Genomic DNA, 12,825 nt, shown 5'->3' on the forward strand with positions numbered 1-12,825 from the left:
GATTGTGTCAAGTGGGATTTTCAGTGTGGAGGAAAAGAGATACAGATGCAATACAGAAGAAGTTGAGTAAAAACACTAGTCCTGAGCTTGAACTGCAAATAGCATTTAATCTTTGTTTTGCATGTGAGTTTTTTACCCTGTGATGTCTTACCCTGTTTTGTTTACTGAAAAGATCAAGAAATGATTAAGGGGAAAAAAAAGAATGCTAATGTATTAAAAAACATTTATTAAGGCATAGTTCCCCCGTTTCTTTTCACGGGGCTAAAAATACCTCTTGGTATTGGTGTCCTGAAGATGAGAATATTCTCAGTGAACAACAGTGGTGGTTTATATTAATAATGAACAATCTCAGAGCCTTGTCACCTGAGCTAGGTGTCTGGCTATAACCTGTCTTTCTTTGCTGTAACAGGAGAAGGTTGGTTGGAATTATTTCTAAGGCCTTTTTTATTTCTGTGAGTCTGATGATCATTCCACATTATTACACTGAATGTGTGCTTTTCTGCATTCCAGCATGCTGTAAGTTATCTGAATGCAATGAGGAAGCGCTTTTACCTGCCATGACACCTTCTCTGGGGGCCTTCCCTCTTCTCTGAAACCATAGTCATCCGCAGGGGGCTGTCTCAGTGAAGTGTCTCACAACCAGACTTTGGGATCCTCTGCAGGTATCTGATATGCTGAGCTGGACTCATACAACTGATACTGTGAGAAAGTTTCCAAGATGAGAGAAAAACATGAATTTCAAAACAGTATACAGTAAACACAATTAACAATTATGTTAACTATCCCTGATGTGTAGTGCAGGGAACTCTACTCAATACTGTGTAATGGCCTATATGGGGAAAGAATCTGAAAAAGAAAAAGAGTGGACATGTGTATTAATATATGTATAACTGACATTTTGCTGTGATTAAACTGAAACTAAGACTATATTATAAATCAACTATACTCTAATAAAAATTTAAAAAAACAGTATACAGTTATAACTAGGGTTTGAAAAAAAGTACATGGAAATATGCATTTGTTTTGCCTTTTAGTTTTCTCCTGGGAATATAACATGGTGGGTGCAAACCTGTCATGAGAAACACTGGACGTCACCTTGTTTTCCATCTTCTTGTGCGGTTGCTTAAACCTTTGAAAGCTGAAGAGTAACAAACTGCCCAGAGTAAAATGTATAGTTTGATGAATTTTTACAAACAATACTGTCAGGAAACAGTATTGTAAACAACACCTTCCCTGGTGGCTCATAGAGTAAAGAATCCACCTGCCACGGCGGAGACCTGGGTTCGATCCCTGGGTCGGCAAGCTCCCCTGCAGGAGGGCATGGCCACCCACTCCAGTGTTCTTGCCTGGAGAAACCCGTGGACAGAGGAAACTGGTGGGCTTCAGTCCATGGGGGGTCGCCAAGAGTCTGATACGACTGAGTGACAACACACAGTCAACACTTAGACAGTGAATCAGCTCAAGCCCAGACCCCAGACCCCCCTTCATGCCCTCTCCCAGGCAGTGCTCACCACCTCGGTGACCGCTACCCCTACTCCTGTACTGTCAGTTTTTTAACGAGCAAGATTCATTCTACAATATAAAATATCATAAGAAAAATAACCTCAAAGTAAGTGAAAGTCACTCAGTCTTGTCCAACTCTTTGCAACCCCATGGACTATACAGTCCATGAAATTCTCCAGGCCAGAATACTGGAGTAGGTAGCCGTTCCTTTTTCCAGGGATCTTTCCAACCCAGGAATGGAACCGGCGTCTCCTGCATTGCAGGCAGATTCTTTACCAGCTGAGCCACCAGGGAAGCCCAAGAATACTGGAGTGGGTAGCCTGTCCCTTCTCCAGGGGATCTTCCCGACCCAGGAATCGAACCAGGGTCTCCTGCATTGCAGGCGGATTCTTTACCAGCTGAGCTACCAGGGAAGCCCTAATAGTTAAGAGACTTGTTTAGCTGCTAAGTCATGTCAGATTCTTTTGCGATCCCTTAGAGTGTAGCCCACCAGGATCCTCTGTCTATGGGCTTTCCCAGGCAAAAATACTGGAGTGGGTTGCCGTTTCTTTCTCCAGGGGATCTTCCTGACCCAGGGACGGAGCCCTCATCACCTGCATTGCAGGCAGACTCTTTACTGCTGAGCCACTGGGGAATCCTTGAAAGTAAGGATCCCATGTATTTATTTAAGACCCAAAAGATACAACAATCTATTCTAGAAAACCAGTAAAAGTGGATCTCCAACTCTAAGAAGCTCACAGACACTGACAGCTCTGGTAGAAACAAATATTGTTGTTCAGTCGCTCAGTCATATCCGACTCTTTGCGGACCCCAAGAACTTCAGCATACCAGGCTTCCCTGCCCTTTGCTATCTCCTGTAATTTGCTCAAACTCATGTCCATTGAGAAACACACCCAGCACTGCCAATGCAAGGGAATGCCGGGGGAAGCTAAGGAAGCTTTCACAGAAGAGTAGGGTTTTGGAGGATAAAGAGGGGCCGGATGTTGACTGTGGGGAAACGTACAATGGTTAGAGAGACACGTTGTGAGAACAAACGAAACGAGCTCTTTAAGACACTGCGGAGGCCTGGTTACAGGTTAACTCTAGCTGGCTTGGCCTGAAGCCGCCCTGCAGAATGACATCACAGCTCTCAGGTTACTCGGACGCAGGACATTTACTGGCTGAGTTAACGAGGAGAAGGAAGTCCGCGGAGCTCCCCGCTGCTTGCTCGGGACAGGGAAGCCATGCAGTGCCCAGAGGCCGGGAAGCCTATCATCAAGTTCAACCACTGTCAGAAGTATGTCTACAGCTTCGGGGTGCCGAGGCGCTGCCCCCTCTGCGGGCAGGACGTGGGCTCCAGGAGGCTGGAGGAAGCGCCCGTCAGCATCTCTGAGCCGTTTACCAACGGCCATCGGGAAAAGTGCTCCTTCCTCCTCAGGCCGACTCGAGGGTCATTTCTCAGGTACGGCGTTTGATGTGTTGCCCTGGACTCTGCCGGGTTTCCCCTCGCTGCTTCGGTCGCTGCAACTTTCTTTTTCTAACATGTACTCCGCAGTGTGAGATCCGGTGGGCCATCTATTCAGTGCTTTGGAGTTAAATGCTAAGATGTAGGCCTCTGTGTTTCATGACTAGAAGGGTGCGTACGTTCCCGGGGGCTCCCCTGGTGGTTCAGTAGTAAAGAATCCACCTGTCGATGCAGGAGGCGAACAAAACATGGGTTAGATCCCTGGGTGGGGAAGATCCCCTGGAGGAGGAAATGGCAACACACTCCAGTATTCTTGCTGGGAAATCCCATGGACAGAGGAGCCCGGCGGGCTACAGTCCATGGGCTTGCAGAGTCAGACATGACTGACATACTCAACAACAACATACTTTTCTGGGATAAGTGCAAGAATATACAAAGGTCAAAGCTGCTTATACAATTTTGAGAGAGAGGAATCGATAGACGGGAGATTTTTTTTTTTAACACATAGATTTCATGCCAAGAGACTCATTGAGAAAATGACCCAGCAGCCAATCTCATCAAAACAATACCTTGACTTCCAGTGAGTTCGCAACATTTGTGACAAGCGGGTACCCAGCAGAGAGCCTGAAGAATGGCCACTTAGAGACCATTTTCCAGGGAGGTGCATGAGACTGAGACAAGCTGGTCTGCTTCACCTGGAGGCGCCACCTGACTTTCAGACACATCTCAGAAGTCAGAAGAGAGGATGGCGGCTTCCCCGAGTCCTGAGTTGACAGGTGGGACGGGCAGTGGCGCTGCTCAAGCCAGGGTTCCAGAGGACCCGGGGCAGAGTGAGCTCTGGGAAGTGCGTCCTGCACACCGTCACCGTCCAACGCCCGACGTTCCTGCCTGCCGAATCACGCCCCCGCCCCAATCGCTCATGCTGGTTTGGGGCTAGAAAACGGGACCCGAGTGCTTCTTTGTTCACCAGCATCCTTAATCAACCCCCTTCCTGTTCCTATGGGGATGAAATGGCTGACATGTGTAGGAGGTCAACATTAGAGGCAAAACAGACTGCACCCCAACCCTTCCTTGGGGAGGCTGCGGGATGCAGAGGGGAGCATGCAGGCTTTGACGCCAAGAAGCCCCTGCTGTCTGCTCTGCTTCAGACGAGCTCTGGGACCCTCATCTGTTAAATGAGGACCCATCGACCTTGCAGAATTGTGTGGGTCAGCGATAAGGCCTGCCAAGCTGGCCCAGGTGTGGCAGGCACAGTGTTGAACCAAATTGCTCCTTCCCATCCCATTCTTTTCATACTCAGCTTGGAAGGTGACTGATAGAACCTTCCTTTCTGCCTTAACCAGAATCATGAAGCTCAAACAGTGAACAGCTGCAGCCCTGCTCCCCAGAAATGACACAGCCCGGGACAGGCTTTCAGGCTGGCCCCCGGAAAGCACTCATTCCTTCTATGGTGTGTTAGTGACAGGGACAGGCCTGGCCTCCCTTGGCAGTGGCAGAAAGGAGGTGGTGGTGGTGAATCCAGTTGTCTGCTGAGGCATCTTCCTATCCCCTCAGGCACTCAGGCCAGGAACTGCAGAACCCAAGTAGTAGCCCCCTGCCTACCAGACCCTTGGATACCAAGTTCCAGATTATTTCCTTCCCTCTCATCCTATTTCTAAACCCTCAGAACTGGCTCCCACAACCCACCTAAGACAACTTCATCTACTTCAGAAAGAGAGAGCCAGCAGGGACTGGAGGAGTCGCCGAGGCTCAGATCTAACCAGATGAGGCTCCCCCAGCGCGGCCACGTATGGTTGCGCAGGTTGTGGACTGCACAAAGGCACCTGGCCACTTGTGCACTAAAACTCGGCCGGAGTTCCACCCCTCCTGGGCAGAACTGCATCTACAAAAAGAAGGGTCACCTTTTCTTAATTTGTACAAAAGTGTCATATGGCATAGGGGTGGCCTGGCCCTGCCCCTGTCACATGGTTCTCTAACACTTTCCAGTCTATTAAAAACTTGTTAAACTAAAAATGTCCTATCTGAAAGCAAGTGAACTCTGTGAGGCAGGGACCTCATCTTATTTTCCGCTGTGTCCCTGGCCCTTCGCTACTAATGACAGGCCTGAAGTTGACATCTGTCACATGACTGAAGCGGCTGAAGGAAAGGGAAGAGGGCGGGAGTGGGAGTGGACGCCTGAGACTCGGGGGGAAACGGAGGCTGCACACACAGGGAGCGTGCATCCAGGGCCAGTGCCGCGATCAGCCGCTCAAGACTGTCTTTCCCAACATCTCAACCTCTGAACCCGCAGGATCGCAGAAAACTCACAGTGGCTGCAACAGGACGACTCTGGGTGTTGGGGGCTGGGGGAGCTGCTCTGAAGAAGATGGAGCAGCCATCTGTGTCCTTGAGTGCATGCTAAGTTGCTTCAGTCGTGTCTGACTCTAGGTAACCCCATGGACTGTGGCCTACCAGGCTCCTGTTCACGGGATTTCCCAGGCAACAGTACTGGAGTGGGTTGCCATTTCCTCCTCCAGGGGATCTTCCCGACCCAGGGATCGAACCTGTGTCTCTTACGTCTCCTACATTGGCAGGTGAGTTCTTTACCACTAGTGCCACCTCTGTGTCCTTGGGCCATGTTAAAGCCCAAGACTTCTTGCTTTAATGAGGAACCAGACATCCAGACCTGTGGTCTGATGAAAGAGCTGTCATTTAAAAGTGACCTGGTTCATGCGACACCTCTGCACGGCAGCACTCAGTAGGCATTTTACCCTAACAACCAGCTTGCTAGGAAGCTTATGCTATTTCCATGTTAAAGGTGGGAAGATCTCAAGGTGAGTGAGTGATGATCTGGGATCATATATGGAGCTTAAATCACCTGGAGTTGCACATCTGATGTCAGGGTGGGGTGAAGAATCATTTCAGGAAATAACGGGTGTCCAGGAAAAGCGAGTGTGGCCACAGGCTTCGAGGAACGGGCTGCGTTCGTTTCGGAGAGACGCCCACTGAGCTGCACTCATGAGCCTCTTACCCACGCGGTGAGGAACTGGCTCCCCCCAGCACACGAGGAGGAAGGACAAGGAGCTTCCTCCGCAGCTGCCCGCCAGGCGGGCCCCTCTGCTGCAGAGCCGGGCGTCAGGCTGGCTGCTTGCTCCAGCAGGGCTGGCCTTCCAGCACACTCACCTTCAGGGCTGGGGGCCAAGGAAATCCCGAGGGGGCCCGGGGCAGTGTCTCTCCTGGTGTTTCCACTAAGCTGGCTGCTGGTGCCGAGTTCTGGCGCCAGCCAAGAGGGGAGGCCCATCGCACTCCGCCCACTTTAAATACCAACTCCGCTGCCACACGTGTGCACGTGAGACGACCGGAACGCACTTGTTTCTTTCAGGGAGTATGACGGAAGGTCTGATCTTCACGTGGGAATAACCAGCACGGGTGGTAAGTGCGTTTTCATAGCTTAAAAAGTTCCCACGATACCCGGTTAGGAGAGAGCAGCGTCCCTAGAGCAAAAGTATTGCGACAGTGTCACGAACAACTCTCAGTATCTGAACACTCTCAAAGGAGTGTCTCCAAACATTCAAACCATCACCAACCTGTGAGCGTCCTGTTAGCTTTTTAAGACAAGGAGAAACAGACATCTGGAGATCGAGCTGTCCAAGCCCTCCTTTTGTGTTAGGAGACCCTCTGCTCCCAAAGCCATACTCAGCCCACTGCCACTGTGTGCTCCCACTTCAGGGGCCAGGCAGGGACCCCAGGGGTAACCTGGTGGGGAGGGGGCACAGCACCTGAACACGTGGTGGGGCCTGCAAAGGTCTGCTTTAAAAACATCAGAGAAAGCTGACACTGTGAGCAGACACGGAGGACTGGGTTTTGAACGCAGTGACTGGTGTGAGCGCGCCAAGGTGCACCGGTCTTTGTCAGGAGAAGTCTGCTGCTCACTTAAGGAAACCAGACAGACCCCTTTGTAAGCAAAGGGCTTCAGCAAGAATCTTTGGAGATGACTGTCCCAGGCCCTCTTACTGTCTTGTTTTTCTGGGGCAACCTCGGGTGCTGAGAACAGGGGAGGCAGATGGTCCCCGGAGGAGGGGCGTGCCAGCGACCTGGGTTTCTGCTGCGTGCAGTCACCCTTGACGGTACTGGGGGGCGTTTCCCCTGACGCCTCTGCGTGACTGTGGTTTTGGAAGCAGGAGTCGTGTATAACTACACGGTGCACGGTGTCCAGCGAGACGAGGTGGGCTGGGAGCAGAGTGTGAGCGTCCCCCTCCTGCAGCCGGGCCTGTTTGGACTGCTGGACCAGTGGGACAAGTACCTGCAGGACTTCTCCGCCACGGGGGCCTGGCTGCCTCACAGGTAGGACCGGGCCCTCAGTCACCGCCAGGTGTGATCCCAGCTCCCCGAGGACGCTGAGCTGCCCTGACTTTCATGTTGAGCCTGTACCCAGGCAGATGGGTCTGTAACAGAATGAAGCAGGGGTTGAATGACTGGCGTTTTCTGCAGAGATGAGCCAGCACACGTTTACACATGAGAACCACAGCACCCTACAAGCTTTGAAAAGGACCAGAACTTAGTACTCGAGTTACTTTATTTATCTGACTAGGTATTCTTAGACACTTGTTTTTAATAGGCTTCCCCAGTGGCTCAGTGGTAAAGAACCCACCTGCTAATGCAGGAGACGCAGGAGATGTGGGTTCAATCCCTGGGTTCGGGAAGATCCCCTGGAGGAGGAAATGGCAACCCACTCCAGTATTCTTGCCTGGAAAATTCCATGAACAGAGGAGCCTGGCGGGCTACAGTCCATAGGGGTTGCAAAGAATCAGATGATTGAGCAACTGAATACACACAAGACGTTTAATAATACATACTGCAAAACCCATAGTCTTATGTTTCCTTAAAAAAAATTTAAATGATGTTCAAAGCATAAACCTATCTAAAGCTCCCCACCTTTTAAGTTTCAGCTGTTTTGAAATTAACTTCTTGATTCCACGCCCCCTCGTCACTGTAGAAGAGGTATACAGTAATGCTTGTATACTTATATTGTTCCGACGCTTTCCTTGAAATAAGTTTAGACACTGTTGTTTAGTTGCTAAGTCGTGTCCAACTCTTTGCAACCCCACAGACTATAGCCCACCAGGCTCTTCTATCCATGGGATTTCCTAGGCAAGAATACTGGAGTGGGTTGCCATTTCCTTCTCCAGGGGATCTGATGACCCAGGCATCGAACCACCATTTCCCGCATTGGCAGGCGAATTCTTTACCGCTGAGCCACGTGGGAAGCCCTTAAACGCGGCGGGATATCCTAAGACATGGAATTCCCCTTCTAGAACACAGGACTTCAGGGAAATTAAGTTCCCTCAATCAGCGCTTAGTTGTAACCTAAGTCACCACTCTGGACGTTTCGGTGAGTCCTTTCTGCACTGCAAGCAGAAATGGCCCCAGACGCCAAGTGTCCCTCAGAACCACACTTCTGGATGCTTTGCCATCAAGGGGGCCGGCTCACGTGGGGGCCCAGCTCGCAGAGGGATTAAGATGACAGCAGGCCTCGGGCAACTCAGGGCTAACCCTTGTCTCCTTGACACCCTCGCCCTTGTAAGGTATGAAGAGGATCACCACAACTGCTACAGCTACGCCCTTGCCTTCATTAACTGCGTCCTGGCCACAGAGGGCGAGGAGCCGCTGGACCGAGAGGAGTTCACGGAGAGGTTTGTGGTCCCAAGGACGAGGAGGGCTTCCAAGTACATCATGCTCTACCACGCGATCGAAGAGCAAGGCTTCTATGTCACTGACCCCCCTAGTCCCCAGACGGGCCCAGGCCCAGGAAGCGGCTCGTGCTGAGCGCGCGCAGTGCTTGAGAGTGGACGGGACAGGACGGGGCGTCTGGGGGTTCCTGCCTGGAACAGACGCTAGGTTTCTACATGCCTTAAGCTGTGGTTAATAAAAAAAGTTACAGCTTTCCTTTCTGCCCGTTTCAGCCTACTGCAGTGAAAGAATTTACGAAATGAGTAAAAACGGCCCTGGGTTTTCAAAGCTGTAAGCGCTATTACTAAGATGCCTTCTCTAGTAGTTTGAGGTCCATATTAAAGCATGAAGCGGCAGCATGTACCTTTTATCCACAGAGCGGCGAAAACTCTCCATATAAAGTAACTGGAGCTGAACAAAGTCACCTTTCAATGTGAATCCAGCAAGTGGGGATTGACAGGATGGTGCCTCAGACCTTTACAGTTTTATTTAGTAATGAGTGCCTTCACCTTGCTGTTTTCATAGAAAAAGCACATGGTACCAGTCCATGGGGTTGCAGAGTCAGACGCGACTGAGGTGACTTCACACACACAGCCTTTTAACAATCAATAGTAGGAAAAAAAAGAAAGAAAAAAGGTCTCAGAATCTGAGCTGGGAATCGGCAGTCTCCTGACCCAGACTTCGCGTGTCTATGCACACAAACAGGCTTGGGAATGTCTCAGTCAGTCCGTTCTCCTCTCGTCTCCTGGCCTGATGTGAGGAGCTAGGGCGTTGGGGTTACCACAGAACACACCTCTGCCCGCTGCAAGTGTGGAATCAGAAGGGACTCAATGGAAGCCTGTCTTCTTTCTCTGACACCTTCAGAAGGAGGAAGGGGACACCTGGGATGGGTAACCATAATGATTCTTAACAAGCGCACTAGGATGTTTGTACCCAAATGATCAGACTTTAGCCAGGAAGCAAAACATCTGAGTTCGTCTTTGGAGAATGCTTCCAGAACTCTGTTTCTGACCAAACCTGATATACTGTCCACCTGATCTTACTGCCTAGTGTGGGCACCAAATGATGTCTAATTTCCAAAACCCAAATCCATCTTCAAAGTACCAGTAATTACTTAGTAATAAACATATTTGGGGTTTCCCTGATAGCTCAGTTGGTAAAGAATCCGCCTGCAGTGCGGGAGACCTGGGTTCGATCCCTGGGTTGGGAAGATCCCCTGGAGAAGGGAAAGGCTACCCACTCCAGTATTCTGGCCTGGAGGATTCCATAGATTGTATAGTCCATGGGGTTTCAAAGAGTCGGACACGACTGAGTGACTCTCACTTTCACACTAAAGTGCTGCACTGAATATGCCAGCACATCTGGAAAAGTCAGCAGAGGCCGGAGGAGTGGAAAAGGCCAGTTTTCATTCCGATCCCAGAGAAGGGCAACGCCAAAGAATGTCCAGTTACTGTGCAATGTCGCACGCTAGCACAATAATGCTCAAAATCCTTCAAGTTAGGCTTCAGCAGTATGTGAACTGAGAACTTCTAGATGTATAAGCTGGATTTAGGAAAGGCAGAGGAACCAGAAGTCAAATTATCAACATTCACTGGATCATGGAGAAAGCAAGGAAATTAAAAAAAAAAAATCTACTTTTGCTTCATTGACTACACTAAAGTCTTTGACTGTGGGGATCACAACAAACTGTGGGAAATGCTTAAACAGATGGGGATACTTTACCTGCCTCCTGAGAAACCTGTATGCAGGTCAAGAAGCAACAGTTAGAACCAGACATGAAACAATGGACTGGTTCAAAATTGGGAAAGGAGTATGTCAAGGCTGTATATTGTCATCCTGCTTATTTAACTTATATGCAGAGTACATCATGTGAAATGCTGGGCTGGATGAATCACAAGCTGGAATCAAGATTGCTAGGAGAAATATCAACAACCTCAGATATGCAGATGATACCACTCTAATGGCAGAAAGTGAAGAGGAACTAAAGAGCCTCTTGATGAAGGTAAAAGAGGAGAGTGAAAAAACTGACTTGAAACTCAATATTTAAAAAACTAGGATCATGGCATCTGGTCCCATCACTTCATGGCAAACAGAAGGGGGAAAAAGTGGGAGCAGTAGCAGAGTTTATTTTCTTGGGCTCTAAAACCACCATGGACAGTGATTATAGCCATGAAATTCAAAGATGCTTGCTCTCTGGAAGGAAGGCTATAATAAACCTAGACAGCATATTAAAAAGTAGAGACATTACTTTGCCAACAAAGGTCCATCTTTGGACCATAGTCAAAGCTATGGTTTTTCCAGTAGTCATATATGGATGCGAGTTGGACGATAAAGAAAGCTGAGCACCGAAGAACCGATGCTTTTGAACTGTGGTGTTGGAGAACACTCTTGAGAGTCCCTTGGACTGCAAGGAGATCCAACCAGTCCATCCTAATGGAAATCAACCTGAATATTCATTGGAAGGATTGATGCTGAAGCTCCAATACTTTGGCCACCTGATGCAAAGTCCGAGACTCACTGGAAAAGACCCTGATGCTGGGAAAGGCTGAAGGCAAAAGGAGAGGGGCAGCAGAAGATGAGATGATGAGACAGCATCTCCGACCCAAAGGACACAAATTTGAGCAAACTCTAGGAGACAGTGGAGGACAGAGGAGCCTGGTGTGCTGCAGTCCAAGGGGTCACAAAGAGCTGGAGAAGACTTAGCAAATGAACAACAAAGATATTTAGATCCTTAAAGTTTGTTTCTAGAGAGGTACTGGTCAGTGCTCCAGCCCTGTGAACTTCAGTGGGAAAACATGCAGGCAGACCGACTTTTGTATTTGTAAAGCTTTCAGGACTGTTCTTTAAGAAACACAAAACCTGCTACCTAGAGAATGAGACCACCTTAAACAACTGTGCCTGCTATTCTGTGTATTCAAGGAATCATAAAGACCCCCAGCAGGTGAAGATGAGAGGAACACTGAGTTTGGAGGATATGCCCACCTTCCCCCTTTCTCTTCACGCTGTCTCAGGATTCCACTTCCAGGCCCAGTTCTTTACTCGATTATTAATACTAGTAATCATAACAGCTGCATTTGATGAGTGCTCATGTGCGACTCCACACCAGAGCACACACTTTCTACTCTTCCCTTTCAATCCCTAAGACCATCCTTTGAGACTGGTCCTTAAGCATGCCAATCGTACAGATGAGAAAGGAAACTGACTTCCCCAAAGGCAGTCAGTGGCAAAACCAGGGTTGAGACCAGGTTTGATAGCAAAGCCCGTGCAGTCGCCTCCACCATCCAGCTACCAGAAAGTGACTGGAGGTACACAGGGTGACACAGGAAACGGGGCCAGTGATTTGCCATCGTGAGGGAAGATAAAGGAGAAGATGAGGATTCTGCTTTCAACGGCATTCAAATATGAACAGAAGAAACATACTGTGGAACGATTAAGTAAGAACTGGTAAATATTAGAAACCCTAATTTCATGCTACTTTCTCTAGTGCCATGTGACCTTGATTTTCAAACAAAGCTTTCAAGATCCCCACTCCCTATTTTCAGGGTTGCTCTGCATCCCGGAGGTGACTTTGGCAGCAATCAACCTCATACTTTTTTCTTTCACTCGAAAGTGAAAGTCGCTCAGTCATGTCCGACTCTTTGCGACCCCATGGAATTCTCCAGGTCAGAATACTGGAGTGGGTAGCCAGTTCCCTTCTCCAGGGGATCTTCCCAACCCAGGGACTGAACCCAGGTCTCCCACAGTGGAGGCGGATTCTTTACCAGCTGAGGCACACAGGCTACAAACTCCCTGCTCACAGAATCACAGTGTACAGGTTTTACCCCAGTGAAAGAAGTGAAGCATCAGAACAACATCAACAGATGGCAGCGTGGCTCAGTTCTGAAGAACTGCGGACTGAGAATCCGTCGTCTCCGTAATCCTGCAGGCCAAATGCTAACTGCAGGAGAGTCAGTGCTGGCGCCGACTCCGCCCCCAAATGAGTGCCAGCGGCCCCTCAAGGTCCCCCAAACACACGTCTCGGCAGCACGGCGGTTAGTGCGGCCCTGGGCACTCGTCTGTCCCCCTCAGCGCTCCTGTTCCCAGCACCGCCAGACCGTGCCCGAGAGTCGCCGATTCTCGGGACTAAACGCACCCACATGAAGGTATTTTTCCAAAGCCTCTACATCGTG

At 49.5% G+C, this 12,825-nt stretch overlaps 2 protein-coding genes across 5 annotated transcripts in view; one reads left to right on the top strand and one right to left on the bottom strand.

The window, feature by feature from the left end:
- Positions 1-615: 615 nt before the first annotated feature.
- TSEN2 (tRNA splicing endonuclease subunit 2) overlaps positions 616-12,825 on the bottom strand; it is a 57,562-nt gene continuing 45,352 nt past the window's right edge. For 2 of the 4 annotated variants that reach the window (XM_070463345.1, XM_070463348.1), the window contains one exon: positions 8,911-9,251. In XM_070463345.1, the coding sequence (XP_070319446.1) occupies positions 9,162-9,251 (90 nt within the window). In that variant the 3' untranslated portion in view covers positions 8,911-9,161. Of the gene's footprint in view, positions 700-5,804; positions 6,421-7,221; positions 7,372-8,910; positions 9,252-12,825 lie in introns of those variants that run through there. The other 2 variants (XR_002309670.2, XM_020872496.2) reach the window with 2 other exon arrangements.
- On the top strand, positions 804-8,872 carry MKRN2OS (MKRN2 opposite strand). Its single transcript, XM_020872498.2, has 4 exons — positions 804-2,944; positions 6,309-6,358; positions 7,108-7,270; positions 8,512-8,872. The coding sequence occupies exons 1-4, from the start codon at positions 2,727-2,729 to the stop codon at positions 8,750-8,752; spliced, it is 672 nt and encodes a 223-aa protein (XP_020728157.2). The 5' UTR covers positions 804-2,726; the 3' UTR covers positions 8,753-8,872.

Source organism: Odocoileus virginianus, unplaced genomic scaffold (assembly GCF_023699985.2).
Source record: "Odocoileus virginianus isolate 20LAN1187 ecotype Illinois unplaced genomic scaffold, Ovbor_1.2 Unplaced_Contig_2, whole genome shotgun sequence".
In the NCBI taxonomy this organism is placed as follows: domain Eukaryota; kingdom Metazoa; phylum Chordata; class Mammalia; order Artiodactyla; family Cervidae; genus Odocoileus; species Odocoileus virginianus.